General features: G+C 39.7%; 1 protein-coding gene and 1 long non-coding RNA gene across 2 annotated transcripts; one reads left to right on the top strand and one right to left on the bottom strand.

Moving 5' to 3' along the window:
* Window positions 1-7776: 7776 nt before the first annotated feature.
* Window positions 7777-18793, bottom strand: adra1d (adrenoceptor alpha 1D). Its single transcript, XM_033623568.2, has 3 exons — window positions 17712-18793; window positions 16468-17544; window positions 7777-9209 (listed from the first exon to the last, which is right to left on the bottom strand). Exons 2-3 carry the CDS (start codon window positions 17423-17425, stop codon window positions 8659-8661), a joined length of 1509 nt encoding a protein of 502 aa, XP_033479459.1. The 5' UTR covers window positions 17426-17544; window positions 17712-18793; the 3' UTR covers window positions 7777-8658.
* On the top strand, window positions 8242-11475 carry LOC117255025 (uncharacterized). The gene is made up of 3 exons (XR_004501525.2): window positions 8242-8375; window positions 9006-9240; window positions 11157-11475. It is a non-coding gene; the product is annotated as an uncharacterized LOC117255025 (long non-coding RNA).
* Window positions 18794-20288: the final 1495 nt, after the last annotated feature.

Here is a 20288-nt window from a genome sequence, read left to right as displayed (position 1 = left end):
CAGAAATTGCTACAGCTGAAAATGATTTGTTTCTTTCGATCTACATACCACTGAAGAGGAGGATCAAAGTAGCCTGCATCTAAATGACAGATAACAACTTTTTATGGGAGAGAAAACAATTCTCAAGACTTGAAAAGGGCAAAGGAAGATGTGCAAAGCGAGACTTGAAGAGGCCACGTTAAAGGGGGGGATGAAGTGTCGGGATGACACAACAGAGACTTCATCTCAGGTGAAAACTTTATTGACATTTGTAATTCTGCTGTTCTGTAGGACTTGGACTCATTCCAATCCAAAGTCGATCTAATAAATTGACAGAATTTTAGTATTTATAACTTAACCTGGCTGTGTCACAGATATTTATGATGATACATGTAATCAGACATTTAATAACCAATCAAAGGGATGATTAATAATGTGTGTCATTGACCGTTCTTTCCATGCCTTAATGCTATTACTAAAAAATGTATCACATGATTTGAAATTCTTTCAGATGGATCAAAAACCACAGAGCGGGAACTCTTCGGGGTTACTGCTGCAGGACACTACAAACACCCTGATGAAACCTGCAGAATAAAGTGAAGGTGCACAAGTTTGGAGGTAAGTGTTTAAGACATCAAATAAAATGAGAGGCAAAGCACTAATTCAACTGTGCCTGCCATATTTACATTTGCAATCTGTGTAATTTTACTGTCAGGTCTGCTGGTTTCACAAGTTACATAACCACCGCCTGAGACTGTCCTCTGTGTCTTTTGCAAGTGAAGGCGGAGCAGTAATGGGTGCAGTTGTTGAACAGGCTGCGTACAGCAGGGCCAATGGAAAAATGTAAATTCTGCTTATAAGCGTGACAGCTTACTTCATTAAAAATCAAAGGCTAGCCACTTTTTATACCAAATCAAATATGCATAAAATCAACTCGATCCACCGAGAAAATTACAAGGTATCATCAAAGTGTGTCAGTTATTGTATACAGTGGTAAATCAGAGCTAATACAAACAGTACTGTGCCCCTGTAAATTACATTTCCATGGATGTTTCAAGCAACTTGTACTTCTGGCAAAACCTCAGTGATTAATATCACGTCTGGTATTATGACAGCTGTTGGCCAGTTGCTGATATGAGCCGAAATGTTGCATACTCGAAAAAATGAGCAGTGCAGCCGCAGTTCTCTGCCTTCTGTGATTTGGTGTTGAAATAGCCTTTTGCACTCTCAAAAAACAACTCATGCGTTCATAAACTAATTAATAACTCAAATTTAAATATAAATACTTGGCCACCTTCAATGTGCTCATGTCAGATTTAGCTCGAATTATAATAATTTAAGTGGCAACCATCCAAATGTGGTCATTGAGGTGGAAATAAGGTGAAATTACAAAACTAATAAGCAGAGCTTAGTGGCAAAGCTTCCCTCGTGAAATACCTCTCAGGGCTGAAAATGAGACTGATTATTAGGAGTGGAATTAATACTTATAAAGCCCAAAACATTCTGCAGATCTGAGATGGTGAAAATGAAATTACTATTAAAATCAATCGTATTTTACTCTAATTTCAAAATTCAATGCAAGTTAATAGTTTGTGGCATGACAATGACTAGACCATTTAGTATGAACTATCTTTTTTAGCTTTTCAGTACAATCTCTGTGTTGTTGAATCGAAGATGAGGTAGGTATAATCAGCAGAAGACAAATAATTAGTACTTTATAGCAAGACTAGAATATTATTGTGATTGTTGTAATAAACAGGGGTCAATATGTAATCAAAAGGTTGGATTACTTTTCTGAGTCTGTGGGTATAAAACAGAATATGAAATTAGGTTGTGTTTTGATTGTTCTTATAAAATGATTGCTGTCTGAGACGGGACAGACTGATTTCAGGAGTCTCAGCACACTTTAGCCACACTAAAAATAACAGAAAGCAATATTAGACCTCAAGCTGTTCTGACAAAATAAGCAGGTGGTGGATAATTGAAAGCATGTGTGTGTATATATGTGTGTGAGAGCTCCAGGGCTGCTTTGATTATATCACAACAATTTAGAATAAAATAAAATAAAATGCACTATTCCTTCATTTTTATAGACAGCATAATAACCGATTGTTTATTCTGAATAAATATATAATTTTTGGTTGGGATTTCAAAATCTTGTTGTTAAATAACTACAAATTACATCTGCAATATTTAATCACTAATGTGTTTACACTGTATTAGACTTAAAAGAATACAAAATGACCATTTGTAAATCAACTAGTCATGCTGTGTTACCTTGAATTTGTTAAGAATACTTTGTTTTTCTTGTCTGCCTCCATGGAAAACCACAAACATATTGATTTACTGATCGATTGGGGACCACATTTAATATCAAATCTATATCAAAAAACATACATCCTTTTACAAATTCTCACACAACTAATGCAGTATAATCCAAGTCTCATTTATCCAACTGTACACTCAGCACTTCCCAAATACATGCAATTTTTCTCAAAGGAATAATATTGGAGTCTGGCTTTGAACACAGCATAGATAAGTTTCACTTTTAGTTCAGTTTTAAATAGTATGGTTTTAGCAAAATGCATGTGTCCCCAGTCAGTCGATCTGTTAGTCAATATGTTTGTTGTTTTTATCTGAAGCATGCAAGAAAAGCATAGTTTTCTCCTTGAATTCAAGGTCGCATGACTAACTGATATACAAATGGTCATTTCGTGGGTGGAGGGTTCCTTTAAATGCTCATCACACTGTGAATTGATTTTACAAACTTGAACAAATGTTCTGAATCTTTTACTTTCAAAATGTCGCTCCTCTAATCTTATCTCCAAAGTGTTGATTATGTTGTGGCATAATGATACACAATGCTTCCTGTATGATGGCACAAAAGGCCTTAAATTAATGCAACATTTAATAGGTCAAAATATCCAACACATTCTCACTCTGACCTCATCACATATTGATGTTTGGTCATGGACTTTCCATGTCAACATATGAAAGTAACCCGGGTGTGTTGGTTGTTGATGTTCTGGGACACTGTATCAACGTTTGCCTTGTACATGCACTGTGTCTTTTCAAAATAAACACACTACGTCACTAATTTTTTCCCTTCAACAACAAACACACGTAGTTAGCTTTAGGCAACAAAAGCACGTGGTTGGGTTCAGGAAAAAGTTGTTGGACCCATCCTCCACCCCTCCCACTCACCCTATTCGAACATTTCACCCTATTAATCTTCATTGTTGTCCTGCTGCATTGCCCCCTGATGCAAGCAGGGCACCGTTAAAGGGATAGTGCACCCAAAAATGAAAATTCAGCCATTATCTACTCACCCATATGCTGATGGAGGCTCAGGTGAAGTTTTAGAGTCCTGACATCACTTGCGGAGATCCCAGGAGAGAGGAGGTAGCAACACAACTCCACCTAATGGAGGCTTACGGAACCCCAGAATCAAACGTTCAAAAACACATAATTGAAACCACAAAATATCTCCATACTGCTCGTCCGTAGTGATCCAAGTGTCCTGAAGCTCCGACATCAAGGTTGTTTGGAAAAACGTCACATGTGTGCGCTTGCACGAGACCATGAGACATGGGCACCGTGTTCATGTGTGTTCATGTGCTTTCGCTGGTCTTGCACGAAAACACGTGAACACACATGAACGCGGTGTACACAGAAGCAGTTAGAGCTGCAGGCTACAATGAGGCTAAAAACAGAGTTCAAATGACGTTTTTCCAAACAACTTTTTATGTCGGGGCTTCAGGACACGTGGATCACTACGGACGAGCAGTATGGAGATATTTTGTGGTTTCAATTATGTGTTTTTGGACGTTTGAATCTGGGGCACCGTAAGCCTCCATTAGGTGGAGTTGTGTTGCTACCCCCTCTCCCCTTGGATCTCTGCAAGTGTTGTGAGGACTCTAAAACTTCACCTGAGCCTCCCTCGGCATATGGGTGAGTAGATAATGGCTGAATTTTCATTTTTTGGGTGCACTATCCCTTTAAAAATAATCAGCCGCTTATCATGCTGATGTTTGCTGACTTTGTTTGTCGGTGTCTGATGTTAGGAGCCCTTGACCAAGAACTGGTTTTCGACAACTTTGGAGTGAGACCAGGTTGAAATATCCCACACAAACTATGAATTCATTAATTAGAGCACCTGGTGTGGAAATCTAAAATATAAATGTATTTAAAAAATAAAGGTAGCACATTTAGCATTTTTCAGGACATTTTAGAAACAGTTTGGTGGAGGGCTAATACATATCTGTCTGTGTTTTGATTCACATCGTGGCACATAAGATTAAATAATTGGGGACACGGCAGCATTAATAATGATGAATGCACAGGAGATGCAATGTTGTGCAGTGCTTGTAAATCATCAGTATGCAGTGACATTTTGGAGTGAAAAATGTTCATCCCCTTTCAAGTTTTACTCAGTTCTTCTGCTCACTTTGTAGTATTGTTCAGTAACATATTCACACATTCCAGTGCTGAGTTTTCAATGTTGAAATGAGGCCAATAACAGGAAGTAACCTGTTTATTGGTGTTGATAGAGCTGGGATCTCTTGGGATCTTTCTCTCTTACTATCTATCTATCTATCTATCTATCTATCTATCTTTTAGTATTATTATTATTTGTTTAAGTTTAAGTTTATTTACTTTTATTAATCCCCCTGAGGAGAAATTCAATGTGAATGAGCTCTGTGGACATCTGTTTGGTCCTTTAGGCAACACTGGAGTTGCACAAACATAAAGGCAGACCAATTGTGGCTAAAATGCCTAAAAGGTTTAGCTTAAAGGCTAAAACAGCAGCCAACCTAACCCCAGGCTATTTTAGATAGAACTAATGGCTGTGTTTCCATGGTGACGTGCCTTCACATCTGCTTTGAACTGATGAAAAAGAAGGAAACGTGACTCATTTTAGGGTTTCACATTGCTGCGAGGTGAGGAAAGTTTTTGGAAGTCCTAGCAACTCCTTGAAAGTATATATCATGTTCTGCTATTGCCTCACTTTTCCTTGTAATTTGTCATCTAATCTTGCGAGGCACAGATACCCAGGGCCCAGAATGCACAGTCATACTCAAGATAGTCAAGGACCAGACAGCTCAGTGGTGCAAATGATGAATTTAGATGTTTATCTGCAGTCTGTTTATTAGCTCTAAGCCATAGTCACAGTCTATCTTTGTTAAACTAGCACCAGTGCCATCAGTGCACAATTAGGAGTCAAGGATGTGGCTGCCTCTTTGGCGAGCTCTATTGTTTTGTGAAAACTGTTCAAACTGTGAAAGTGTAACAACACATTGCAATGGGAACCGAATAATTTTATCACTCGCGTTAGAAAATAGCTTTGATGGAGTTTTGTTGCTGCTTGAAGTCTGTTTTCTTTGTGAGGGACAGAAGGGTGAGTGAGGACAAATGGAAAAGTGTTTCAAAAGCCATACCCATAACAAAAAGCTGTGTCATTTTATTTTGTTTTGTATATTTCCATACATATATTTCTAGTATTTGTGTCTGGATTTTGAGACTATATCAAATATAATTGCAATAATTGGTGCTCTTAGCTTACACTGTCAGCAGTATGTTTTTGCCTTCTGTTTTCTGTTTATTTTCATCATTGTCTTTCTCTTCATGCACATTGTTCGTATATTAGTTTCTGGTCATGATTGCAAATGAAAAAACTACAAATTCAGCTGCTTGACTTTCCCCTTGGTCATGAAAACATTTAAACATGGCACAACGAGGCTAATAACAGGAAGCAATTGAGATGTATTAGTCTTGATAGAGTCTCCCTCTTTTTCTGTTTCTCTACATCTGCCTGCAGCTCCAGCCTCATGTAAGGGTGTCCTTTTGTCACCTTCTTTGCATTCCTAAAATCTGTCAGCAGATGCTCACTAACCTTTTGACTTTGGTTGACACGTGCAGATATTGATTTATTTCCATCAATTTCATTGACTATTAACTGAAAAAGTACATGTCAAATACATATTTCCCAAAGATCGTTTATGTCATTTTGGGGTGGTTCTCATCACACTGATGCATGTTGTATTCACTTCATCTGACAAGTTTTAATCAGTTACTTGATGCTATTAAAAGTGGGTGTGATGTCATGACTGATATCTGTGTTTGCCTCGCGAGCGTTTGACTTGAGTTGGGCAGGTGTATGGGCAGGACCAACAGACTGCGTATAAGAAGTGGACGTACCCTCTGCTCTGAAAAGTGAAGCAAATGTGGTGGTACCTTAAACCTACATTCTTTCTAATGGCCAGCAGGAGCGACTCCACTTGTTTCAAGTCATCTCATATACAGCATGATGTTCATTTTGTAAATTCAGTCAGGAACACTTTAGTCAAAGAAAACTCTATTTCCATTTGCAGTTTTATTATTTGGCAGTATGGCTCTGTTCTGGGGCCTCTCTGCCTTTCAACGAGCCTACGGCAAAAGGCGGAGAGAGCTCACCTCTCCGCCCTTCTGCGTGCCTATGTGGAAATCCTTAAGGCAGAGAGAGCACACTTCTCTGCCCTTCCATATGCATACGGGGAAAGTCTGAGGCAGAGAGCGCAAACCTCCCTGCCCTTCCATGCGCCTACATGGAAAGCCTAAGGCAGGGGAAGCAGCACCAAAGACCCCCCGGGAACAGAACAGAAAGAACAGAAATGACATTGCTAAGTCAGACACAGCATGAAAAGGAGGAGCTGGGTTGGAGGCAGGTTGCAAAATGGCTTGCAGAGGAAGCAGCGACAGTAGGCAAGCCAAAGCAGCTTAAATAGGGCGCCCTGAATGAGATTCACCAATTAGTTTGCATAAAAAGGAATCATGTGATCTATCAGTTGATTGGGCTGCTTGAGAACTAACACCATGCTCAACATATGGTCCCATTTAGAGTGAAATAGACCATAAAGCAGGGAATGCCTTTGGATGTGGCTACCTTGTGATTGACACATCACTCCCATGGCGGTGTCCTCAGGTTCTTAGTTAGATCATCCCCTAGCTCCTCTACAACTCCAAGCTCTCATACAAATATGGGCGTTTCTGGCTCCAAAAAACACAAGGCCGTGATGACCAAAATGCCAAACTTAAGGTCTCCAGATGCAATGGGTGATGTCAAGTTGTTCTGCTACGCAGGACCTCAATACCACTTCTACCACAATGACTGTTCACCCCCTGGCTTAATTCCTGGTACAGTAGGAGGTAGTGGATGTGTTGTCTATTTTCTAACATACAGTCTATGGTTCATCTGTCCATCCACCTATCCATCCCAGTCTCATGAGCGTGATATCTCAGGAACGCCTCAATGTTTCAAAGTTGGCACGAACGTCCACTTGGACTTAAAGATCAAGTGATTAGAATTTGGTGTTCAAAAGTCAAAGGTCACCGTTACCTCACAAAACACCTTTTGGGCAATAACTCAAGAATTAATATGCTAATTATGACAAGATTCCTCACAAATGTCTAATAGGATAAAATGTTATATCCAAAAGTTCAAATGTCAAATTCACTGTGACATCACGTGTTCGGCAAAAGGACTTTTCTGGCCATTATTCAACACCATATCTCAGAACCACAAGGGCAGACGTTTGATCAGATACTGAAGACACTAATGCCCATCTTGAAAAAAAAAATACACCTATTATTTTTTATTAAATTCCTTCAATGTCTTGACTGGCAGTGTCTGCAACTTGATTATTTGGCAGAGGCATACTGTACTATCACGAGGTGGTAATTGTATTTATTATAAATAATTAATATAACAAGGGGAACTTTAACTGAAAAAAAAGTTATTGGCTGAACTTGTTTTCTCTCATTTTTATTTCTCTTTTCATCTTACATCTTTCTTTCAACATAACATCAGAAAATACAAAAAACAACAGCGTGTTCATTTCACATTAGCACTCACTTGTCAACGCAAATTACAGTTAGGCAGGCCAAGTAGCCACGTGGGTTTTATTCAAACAAATGTACATATCAATGTCAAGTTAAGTTATAAATCCGACAGTTAGAATAAATACTGTGCAGCATCTTTATTCTTAACCGGCCTCTTATCTTTACAATGCCTTGTCAAAACAGAAGAACTGCAAATACCATTATTAATTCTGACAGATGACATCTGATTAAATCCAGACATTCTGACAATGATAAAAATTGCACTTTTTCTGTTAGAGTTTTTAAAAATATCTGTTTGGATCCTTTACATTTGTATGTAATGTCATGTTTAATATCAAAGAAAGCAATCACCAGTCATCACAAAGTGTCAGCTGATTTGTTGAGGAAAGATTGTCCGATGTACAATTTAAAGAAACAAGCAGTAACAACAAGGCTTGTGTTAAATGTCTTGCAGAGAGTGTGGGCGCCTGTCTGTGGGCTATGTTGATGCCGAATGCTTCCAAGAGACAGCAGTCAAAGTAAGTCCAAGAATTTGGCTACTTCTGTGTCCACTTCCAAAAAGTGGCTCTGAGCAGCTCACAAGACGTTTCATCTAAATAAACACGATGGGAAAGAGGGATTGAGATAAAGTGTTAGTCCTGTTTGTGCTGGGATCAAGCCATCATTCTCAGTCCACAGCTTTAATCAAGCTTTGATTCTCAGATGTATCTTGAACACAAAATTATGTCCTATCACAGTCGTTCTTGCATGTTGGTCCAACGTGGCCCTTTGAAAATAAATAAAACATTCTCTGGTGGCCATCTAAATGTCAGTCTCTTTCAGGCCGTAACAGTCTGCCAGATCGTAGAACTGATAACTGCTCTGCTCACAGGAGTTGTAAATCCCCATAGAGACTGTGTCCACTATATCAATCCGGCCTACTGAAGGTGTGGTTCCTTTTCCCGGCCCTCCCTTGATTTTATTTGACAGATTGTTCACTTTCTCTTTGAGCTGGAAGGAAGATTTTTGCAGCGGTGGAAACAGACTCCATCTCTTGAAACTCAGTGAGCGCCCTTTCCTCTTGTGTAACAAAGAGCTGCCACAGGATTCGTGCACGGAATAGCCGGGCTTACAGTCTCCCCTCTGATCCCTTGTCATTCCCTTGACAGCTGTCCGCCACCTCTGGTCATAGAAGCGACGCAGGACTCTCTTTCTTTGGTGGCACTGGCACCTGAAGAGCCGAGTGAACGCCCTCTGGAACTCTTTGCTGGAGCAGGGGTAGATCATGGGGTTGATGCAGCTGTTGAAGTAGCCCAGCCAGAAGATCACCTTAAACACAGTTTCGGATGGCTTCAGTGCTGGGAAGAAGGCACCTAGAAGGAGATGGAGCCATATGGAAGATATGTGAGTAAACATAAAGTACATACAAGTATAGTAGATTGCTTTCATTGTTCTATTAAAAAAAATCAAGAACATTTTCACAAAATATATTTTTTAATAGAATTTCTACAATCTTGTACATACTAAATGCTAAATATCAGATCATGATTGTTATGAACACGATGCTTCAGATCATTTTGTCAAGCCGGACTTTAATCAGGTCCAAATATTGGAATAATTGAATTTTTCTATCAATGAGCCTTTTTTTTATGAAAAATTCAAGAAAGCATTGTCAAAATGAACCTGAATCCGAAACAAACAATGCATTAGGGCATATCTACAGCTGCTTATGCCACACATAAGCATTTTTCATCCCTGTGACAGGACATAATTCACAGCATTATTGTTGCGGTGATTTATTGTGCAGCAGTCGCTGTTTGGTTGTGTTTATTAATGGAAACAGAGGAGGTTCTGACATTTTGTTGACTTTTATTAATGGGGACAGATAGTTGCAGAGCATGCTTCAACCACAAGCCTCAGTGCACCCAACTCTTTTCATTATGCTTTTGCTTAATATATGTGGTAATCAGACACAAGTATTTGATTTTTCTTCTAAAATGACTTCAATTGATGCACACTCTGAGGGGAGAAGATAGAAAATACACCTTGTCTTATGAGGTATTTGTATGAGTCAGCACAGAGGCAGTATAGCTGTAACTGATTCAACACGAAATGCACGTTCACTGCCTTGGCTTGTGCAAAGGTCTAATCAAACCATGTCTTTGTCATTAGTGTGAGTATGATTGAAAATCCTGCATGGACAACTTTAGCTTCCCATTATCAGCTATTTTTTTGAGTCGATGGAGCATTAAAATTGAACAGCTAAGACTTTTTTCTGGGACATTTGTTGCCTAAAGGCATTTTAAAACATTTGGTTTGAGGCCTTTTAATGTTGTTACATATTACAGTACAGAAGAGTAATTCACCATTAATTAGAGCATAAGTTTTGAGTTGAACGGTCAGTTTGCTTACTGCTTATTATCAACCCCAAGCCCAAGCTGCTCAGTGGCGCCCCCAGAAACTTTTCATAGGGGTGCCCACATGGGGCCACTGAAAAACTTGGGGTCGCACACCAAAACCGAAAGCTATAACTGAATTTCAGGAATTTTGTTATGCTGTTTTAGTAGTCTTTGGCTAGTCTTTGGCTAGTTGAAAACTATGTCAATACAGATAGTTCAGGAATCACATACTGATATACTTTAGCCTCTTATTTTGCAGTTAATATTGATAAGTATCTGGTGTACAATTAACATTTGAGTTCCACAACAATCCTGTTTTAATATGCAATGTATCTGTACTTTGGGCAATTCATTGTTCTTCAAATAGGCTGGTTGTTCTTTTCTTTAAAAAAACAAAAACAAAAACAAAAACAAATATACAGCTTTAATTTGAGTACACTGATTTTGGGAACAAAACATTTATTGGGAACAAGCCTTCTCATGTTTTGAGGAGACCTGTGGGTATCCATGGAACCCAAGGGACCCCTCTGAAGATGTCTATGCCAGATTTTCTCTCGCCAAAATGTAGCCTAAATTTAAAGGGTTACTTAGCCCTCTTCCCAACAAGCTATGCTAACATGGGTGATACCAATGGATGCCTTAGATCATCTAGATTCACAAGATACCACCATAGTTGTGCTAGCTTAAAAACTAAGGACACCACAACCTCTTAAAGACAGTAATGTTGGCCTCCAATTATTTTTTTGTGAGGGGAGGAGGGCAGCAGTTGCACCACGGGGGCCATGACACCCCCGGCCCCGACTTGGGTGCACCACTGAAGCAGCTTTGCTCATTTTTATTATACTCGCTGTGGTAATTTGGTACGACATGCAATGACATGCTGTTTTTCATGGAATGCTCTCTTTTCCTATTGCTTTCTAGTTGTGCTGTCTCCCTGGGCTTGGATTTAACACAGCTGTTGACCCTGGACACAGACGCAACATGTCTCAGCGCTAATGTCAAGTCTGCCCTGCCTGGGCCCACAAGTCCATTTTCATTTCACTTCTACTGTGGAACTCTACAAAATGGCTCGCATGTGATTTTCAAAGTAATGGTTTCTTGCTGTTTTGACATCAGCTACCAACGGCATACTGTGCGCTTGATTGTACTATTTACTCAGAGACAACAGCTGCATAATAAAACAGAGTTCTCACTCTTATTTGTTCCTTTTGTCTGCAGTATGAACAGTATTCTGATTGCAGCAGCTGCGACACGGCTCTTACTCTGCTTTCATTTCTTTTAAAAGCCTGGCTTGAGATGAACAAAGTGAACCTAGGAGGTGAATTTCTTCATTGACTCTTCTCACTGAGATGACATCACATTCAAGGCAGACAGCACGTAATTCACTATGACCCACAATATCAGTATCTTTTAGTTTTTTGTTTTGTTTTGTTTTGTTTTAGATAAAATTATCTTTCTGTCTGATGTCTGAAAGATGATTGCTATTCTAAATCTTTTTTTGAGGATGGTTCACATTGACTCATAACCTAGTACATGAATGAATGCTTTGAATACATATTGAAGCCCTTCAAGGAGTCCGGGGACCTGTCCAATATCTCACAGAAAATTTTGTGATGTCTCTTTTTTTGTGATCAGACAGAATCCTGATCAGTCCTCAGTCAGTCTTTTGACATATTTATACTTCAAGTGAAGGTAACCTTTGATGGCTTTTTAAAACTCAACCTCAACATATGGCCACTAAGGACAAAGCTACAGTTCAGAGAATACTTGTATCGCTATGGATTTAAAGTAGGTAGGTTGTCAAAGTTAATAATGTTAACACAAATTCCTTTTTATGCCACTAGTTCCTTGATGCATGATTCACGCACGTATCTTCTGTAATTATTACCCTTGGCCCATCCCATAGTTTGGGAAATCAGGAAGTGATGCAGCAGGATCATTGTGGATAGCAAGCAGAAACAATCCTCCATGAGCAGAAATGGATAAAGAAAGGGGTCTTTTGGATGGCAAGTTCAGCATCACAGCTCTGCCACATGATTCTCTTGGCAAGACCAAAGTTATTGCATTTAGTGTTGATATGAATTACCACCAGAGTACACCGAACTCCTTAAAAAAACAGGGGATGTTTAGTTAACCTTGTAAAGTTGGACACTACACTGTGTTGATAGGCCTATCACTAAGTAATGTTACATTCAGGTCAGTATCTGTTGTTGCTTGTTGGGCTTGAGTTTGCCATGATCTGCTTTCAGCATGTTTTTTGAGTATGCAGTACCTTCGAGGTTATTCTGGAGAATATTGTGGACAGTGTTTCTTATTGTTTTAGAATGATGCAATAATAATAAACATAAAGCTAGCATATTGTCCACTCACGTGTTAATAAGAGTGTCAAAAACTTGTAAAACATCCCTTTAAGGTACATTTAGAACAGATTTAAAAAATGACTAATTTGCGATTAAACACGAGTTAACTATGGACAACCATGCAATTAATCGCAATTAAATATTTTAATCAATTGACAGCCCTAATTTATAGTAATCAATATGGGTCAAATGACATATTGTAGTGGTTATAGTAGCCATATTGACATTTGTATTAGCAGAAACTATAAATATATTAGACTATTCTTGAATTACAAGGCTGATAATATTCTATTATTTTGTTCTTGTCAACAAATTCTATGAAAAGACCAAAACCGACTATAAATAAGTGTCTCAATGTTCTCCACCCTAAGCCCAAAATGTTCCTGCTGGAGACACAAATATTTACAAACTGATCATGATATACTTTGATTATTTTTAAAGGCAGAACTGTTTCCTATAACAGCTGGTTTCTTGAGAGTTTCTTGCCAAAATTACTCCAACAGGAGTAAACAGCGTATTTGTTGGGGACTAATTCAGAACGGTGTGCTCAAAATAAACCACAGTGCTCACGTGCATCATAATAAAGGGACATGTCACCCAGTGCAACATGTGGTCTAGCAGGCTTTGGCTACACAGGCTAAAACACGTTAGTGAGATCAATTATTAGCCTTTTCGGATTTTCTTTACACATTAAGTTCTTCATAGACAAATATAATGCACCCACAAATGTAAACTGTGTGGGCACATAAAAATCAAGGTAATAATTTCAATCAATGTAAGCATAACCACTGTAACAATATTAATGGCGATTTTAGTCTTAGTACACACATTTTTCTTGTAGACACTAATTCTCTACTCATACATTCACTGTAAATCAGTGTCCCCTTCATCAGACTAAGTGTATTACTTTAATATTTCTGAAAATAGTGCACAATATACCCCTAAAACAAACAGAAACTGTAATAATTAGAGGCTTGAAACATGCATGAATGTGTGGTTTTATAGTGGTTGGGTTAATGTCAGCAGCAAATAAAGAAAAACCAGACATTTTTAACACTGTAGGGTAACTGATACAATAAAGTTACCTCTATATTATCTGTGTGATATGGTTTCAATTGATATTTTTCTCTGACAGACAGCATTCGAAGTCATTCTGAAAGTCTGTTTCTCCTTATTCCATCAGTTTCTTGTATTCATAAGCCTGGTGCACTAATGTAGGCAAATCGTGTTAGAGCACTCTCTGGAGCTTCAGATGAGTCAGACTACTCCGTCTAGATTTGCATCATCACAGAGAAAGGACCTGATTGGCACAAGAGGTGCTAAAAGTACATGTCTGCCTCTCAGCAAAAGGTTACTCATTAACGATGTGTCTCAACAACATCAATCTGTCTGACTGACCAAGTATGGGTATGCAGGGTTTGCAATCGTATGTTGTGGCTATTCCACTCTCATCAGTCAGTCAGTCATTTAGAAAACAAACAACAAACCCCCTCGAGGGATGAATCCATAAAACGCGGCAACACTTTATTGATCCCTATGGGGACTATGTGCTTTAAACTACTTCCTCTAGGGTGGTCAATGTTCGGCTCAGATTGCAGAGCAGCAGGTCTGTGGGGATTCTGCAGGACAGATGGTTTCCAGTAAAGACCTTAAATTCCTAGTTCCGAGATTTAGGCTTTAACAATCACATTAAGAAACTATGGTTCAGTTTGGACTATGAAGTTGTTCTTGGTGGATTGACTCTTATTATGATGCAAATTAGAAACCTCTACCATCTACCAGGAATTATGAATTTAAAACAACCTATGGTATTACCAAACCTACTTCTCTAAGGTAATTACTCCTTTTGGCAGAGCCCCTTTTGATTTCTCTTTTGAATACTGATTTTTCGGAGTGCCACTCTGAGTCATGGGCTTTTTCAGATTTAAGATCCTGGGTGATGTTTCCGAAGAGCTGGCTGTATAACACAATCACAAAGCCATCATGCGATAATGGTAATGAAAATGATATGTGAGAGACTGTTTATCAAAATCAGCTCCGAAGACATTTTTTGGGTGAAGATTGGCCTCAATAAATGTTGCAGTAATATGGTAATGTGTGTAAAGTGATGATGTATTTGCACCAACATTTAAAACTCATTCGTGCCTTTATTAATTTTCAATTATAAGAGGAATATCTATCCACCTTGGACGTCTGGATACAAATAATCCAACATGAATAATCTTGCCCTTTTCACTCCCATTGAGTGAATCAAGTGATTACCAGCTCCCATTTCATTTCTCGCAACCTCTCTCTCCCTGCAGGCTTTGCTATAATAATTTGACTCAATAAATCTGGAGGTGCAGCAAAACTGGGAGTGCGGTAAGTGCTGTACTTGGTAAGATACTGGCCATTTGTTCATTATGTCTCTCACAATCAATTATGTGAAATGTATGCTAAATTAAAATTCATGAGGCCACCATACAGTGTGTGTGCGTGTGTTGACGTAAATACTATTACTTTCTGTAAGTGCAGCTTTGTATGCATATTGCATGCTTCAGTTTGACTTATGTATAATTCATAATGACTTACACTGGTCATCGCCACTGAAGGGCCTTTTCAAACCATTTCCATCCTAACTTCCATGTCTAATCCTTTCGATGCTGTTGTCAGTTTAAAAGCTGTTATTAACGTCAGACCTACATTTTAAGTGTTCAGTGTGAATAATTTCAGATTCTCAAGACTTCCAGGCAGAATTTAAAGTCCTACTATTGTTGTGAACTTACCCTGCTGCAAATACAGACTATGAAACAAAACCCTTAACACACAAATCTCTTTACATCATTTATGTGAGACTCATACCAAAACAGGTAGTCTACTGGAAATGGTACTTGGAACGAGCTGTGATGGTGACAAGATGCTGGGAGCATTTACTGTAGTTTTAGAGTGCTCATTAGTGAAGAATGTCAGTCTATTATGAGTGTTTTTTCAACAGGTGAAAAAAAAATAGGCTCCCAGAAATATTACAGGCATGAAAACGAGCCACATTAACAGGTCACGTTGCAGATTTGACCTCTTCTGACTAAGATATTGGTTTTTATAATCTAAGAATCTTAGTTTTGATGACTTTCTGGCATCGTTCTTTGGATAAATAAACAGAGGAATGGAATCCAGTGTATGCAATGTTCTGTTTTCTGTTATGTGAGAAGGGGGTGGGTTTCATTTTGACATTTAGGGGGACACATATGGGGTTTGGGGGTCATCTGTATGGACATTTGGAGCATTAAGCACTTAATTTCCTGCATTCTGGTGACTTATTAAGCACAAATTTCTGCCTTTTATGCATCAATTTGTAGTGTAAATGTTTCAAACTTTGCCAATGCCACTGTCTTGTTTTTATTAGAGGGGACAAATGCACATTTTCTAAATAATAAGGTCTGCATCCCCCCTGTGCCCCCCCTGGAATCCACACCTGTGGTTATACCTGAATATTGCTCTGCATGTTTTGCAGTTTGATGGTGTGAGTTTTCTCACACTGTTTGGTTTAATATTGTTAGCCAGTGTGTTGCACTGAAATCTACTCGGCTCTCAGGAGGAGCTGCAGGCTGAAAAGTTGAATCACTCAAGTGACGCAAATGCATTTATTACCCATATTAAACTTAATTAGCTGTAAAACATATCAGTGCAAGCGATTCAATCAGTCGAGGTGATGAATCATACATTCAAGTAGGTCATTTGAGGCGCTATAACGTGCTAGAAATTGAAACAAGGGAGCATATATGAAACTATAACATCCCTTTTCTGTGCGTCTGTTGTGAAAAAGTGTAATAAGCGCACTGGGGCGCGTTTACGCTGTGCCACGGGAGACAGAAATATAAAGTTTTAAGACATACCCATTGGCAGAAAGAAGAAAAAAGGCAGCCAACACAAGATGAACATTCCCACGACGATGGCGAGGGTTTTAGCAGCCTTTTTCTCCCTGGAGAACTTCATCAGCCGCACAGAGAGCGAACTTCGAAACGGGTGGTTTTTGTTGTTTTTCGAGCTGCTCGGACGCGCGTCCTCCAGCACGCTGCGACAGTGTATCCGGAGGACCACCTCCATCGACTTGTTCCTCTCTCTTTTAACACCCGCTTCTAAGCTTTTAGTAGTCCTGCGGGCCACCACGTAGACCCGAAAATACATGATGAGAATGACGAGGAGCGGGAGGTAGAAAGAGAAGAGAGAGGAGAAGAGCGCGTAGCCCGGCTCCTCTGTGATGCTGCAGATTCTGTCGTCCACCGGCGGCGGTTCCTTCCATCCGAGCAGCGGTCCGACAGAGATCACCGTGGATGACACCCAAACCAGCACTAGAATAGCCACCGCTTTCCTCTCTGTCATAATAGTTGGGTATTTCAGACAGTGTTTTACACCTATGTACCTGTCGATGGAGATGATGCAGAGGCTGAGGATGGATGCGGTGCAGCAGAGCACATCCACCGCTGCCCAGATGTTACAGAAAACCCGGCCAAACACCCAGCATCCCAGAACCTCCAGAGATGCAGAGAAAGGCAGCACTATAATGCTCAGCAGCAGGTCTGCCATGGCCAGGTTGACGATGAAGAAGTTTGTGACGGTCTGCAAATGTTTATTGCACACCACAGACAGGATAACCAAAATGTTGCCAACGATTGCCACCAGAATGAAAACGGAGAGAAAGATCCCGACCCCGACAACCTGTGAGTCCAGTGTGAAGTTCGGGCATGTGGTGATGCTGTCGTTTGATAATATTTGGTCCAGGACTGATCCGTTGAATGCCTCAGCAAAATAGATCCCATAGTTGCTTTCGTTCCTCAAGTTAGAGTCTGTCATTTTTGAAACGCCATAAAGCTTAGCAAGTTTAGAGTAAGTTTACCAAAGAAAGCAATGTATCTGGCATCGTTTCATCTCAGTCTCTCCTCGTCTGGTCGAGCAGATAATATTTAGAAAACCTAAAGAAGAAAGAAAAGTCCATATTACAACCAGCAAATGCATGCATAATCATGAAGCTGCTGAATGAGGAAAAAAAGATAGAAAGAAACACTCCAAAAACAGTTTTGATTCTGGAGAATGTAAAAGCATCATTAAGACAATTTTAAAATAACAAAAAATCAAATACATTTAGAGGCATTTCCATGCATGTCTTCCTTGCCATGGTTTTCCACTGGTGGCATCCTTTGTAACAACTCCCCGATCAGAGTCAGAGCTGGTACAGCAGGTCTGAACCTACAGCTCCACCCACACGTCACACATTTACTGTTGCGTTCACAGACTCCACAACACAGCGTCACTTTAAATCCGGTCACGAATTCTACACGACACACTGACTGGAACTGAACAGCCTCATTGTGGCTCTTAATCTCACTTGTTTATAGGCTAGATGTCTAAGATTTTTGCATCTACGCACCTAATAGTCTAATAATGGCCTCATGGAAAACTACATGAGTCAACCTCTCATCCATCTCTACAGAGATAAGAGGGAGCAGCAGCATTAGTCAGATCATCTAAACAGCCACTGGGCACCAGCAAGCCAGCTCGGACCACTGGAATGAAAAACTAGGTGCCTCCAGGCGAAGCTGTGAAGTTCTCCAGTGACACAGCAGCTGCCCTCCTCAGGCCGTGTGTGCATAGCTTCGGACAGGCCTGCACAAACCACCGATGAGCCTGGAGGAGAGGAAAGGTCAAGAGGCAGGGTCACAGAGCGGACAAACAATCCCTGCATGGGAAAGCATCAGCCCAGTGTGAATAACGTACAGCCCCATCTTGTAATATACAGGCTTTGATGGACCTAAACATGTATTGGCAACTGAAGTCTTAACTTAATAGCCATTTACAAAAGCTGGCTTTGAACAAAAAGCATGAAGTAAAGAACCTTGGTGTTATCTTTGATCATGACCTGTGTTTTGAAGTCCAAATAAGAAAACATCACCTAAAATGTATTTTTTCATGTTAGAAACACTGCCCGTGTGCAACCTCTTTTATCTGAAGAAGACACAGACAAACCTGTTTGTGCTTTTATCTCCAGCAGACTTGACTACTGTAATGTCTTGTTCTCAGGCCTCTCAAAGAAATCTTTAAAAGAAAAAAAAACACATGATCCAAAATGCAGCAGCACGTCTCACCAAGACAGAACATCAAGAACATATCACACATTCTCACTCCGACCTCCTCCCAAATTGAGGCTTGGTTATGTCCACATACCACACGCAAGGGACCCTGGTTGCATTGGTTGTTGACGTTCTGGGACACTGTGTAAAGTTCTGCCTGTTAAATGCATTGTCTTCTTTCAAAATACACTTCTGTTTTCACAGGAAATTTAATGTTTACATACAGTCTCTTTCAAAATAAAGGCATTATGTTGGTACAACAAATCGAATTGATGTTTTTTTCCTTCAACAACAAACACACATGGTTAGGTTTAGGCAACATAAACATAGTTGGGTTTAGGCAACACAAACATTTGGTTAGGTTTAGGCAACACAAACATGTGGTTAGGTTTAGGCAACAAAAACTTGGTTGGGTTTAGGCAACAAAAATGTGACTGGGTTTAGGCAACAAAACTGTGGTTAGGTTTAGGCAACATAAACATAGTTGGGTTTAGGCAACACAAACATTTGGTTAGGTTTAGGCAACAAAAACACATAGTTAGGTTTAGGCAACGCAAACATGTGGTTGGGTTTAGGCAACAAAAACATTTGGTTAAGTTTAGGCAACAAAAACATGGTTGGGTTTTGGCAATAAAACCGTGGCTGGGTTTAGGCAACAAAAACATTTGGTTAGGTTTAGGCAACAAAAACGTGGTTGGCTTTAGGCAACAAAAACATGTGGCTGGGTTTAGGCAACACAAACATTTGGTTAGGTTTAGGCAACAAAAACATTTGGTTAGGTTTAGGCAACAAAAACACGTGGTTGGGTTTAGGCAACACAAACATTTGGTTAGGTTTAGGCAACAAAAACGTGGCTAGGTTTAGGCAACAAAAACATTTGGTTAGGTTCAGGCAACAAAAACACGTGGTTGGGTTTAGGCAACACAAACATTTGGTTAGGTTTAGGCAACAAAAACACATGGTTGGGTTTCGGCAACAAAAACAGGACTTGACTTTATAATCTTACGGGATGCGATCACCACTCTCTCGGGGGGAAATCAGTGTTTATTGAGTTCTCACCCGCTCCAGTCAGACATTCACCACCTTAACTTTCATCCTTGTCCTGCCACTTTTCACCCTGATGCCGCCAGGCACCTTTAAACTATAACAGCAACTGGCTGCGTATCATGCCGATGTTTAAGAGAACCTTTTTTCATTGGTTTCTGACACTGCAAGTCGCTGCGCAAGCACCAGATTTCAGAATGAGACCGGGCTCTCCTGTTCATTTCAGAATTCATTCTAAAATTGTGCCTTTAGATTTTAAGTCTCTCAACGGACTGGCTCCTGACTATTTATCTGATATGTTGGTCAAATACAATCCCTCCAGATTCCTAAGATCATCCACCCCTGGTCTACTAATTGTCCCCAGAGTATAATTGTAAAGTATGGTGATGCTGTTTTCTGTGTCATTGGACCTCATCTCTGGAACAGCCTTCCAGAGGACGTCAGACTCTCTGAATCAGAAGACAGCTTCAAACGAAATCTTAAAATCTATCTTTTTAGACTTGCATTTTGGTAGCTTTTATCTAATTAATTGGTATCAAACCTAA

Source organism: Epinephelus lanceolatus, chromosome 3, assembly GCF_041903045.1.
Source record: "Epinephelus lanceolatus isolate andai-2023 chromosome 3, ASM4190304v1, whole genome shotgun sequence".
NCBI classification, from domain to species: domain Eukaryota; kingdom Metazoa; phylum Chordata; class Actinopteri; order Perciformes; family Serranidae; genus Epinephelus; species Epinephelus lanceolatus.
The sequence above is the reverse complement of the archived record's forward strand: the minus strand, read 5'-3'. Positions and strand labels throughout refer to the sequence as shown.

Bases quoted from the DNA above. Each gene is read 5' to 3' on its own strand.
- adra1d (XM_033623568.2), bottom strand. From the start codon at position 17,425: ATGACAGACTCTAACTTGAGGAACGAAAGCAACTATGGGATCTATTTT. The intron at 9,210-16,467 runs GTATGTCTTAAA...ATCTCCTTCTAG, and splicing joins TTTCTTCTTTCTGCCAATGG to GTGCCTTCTTCCCAGCACTG.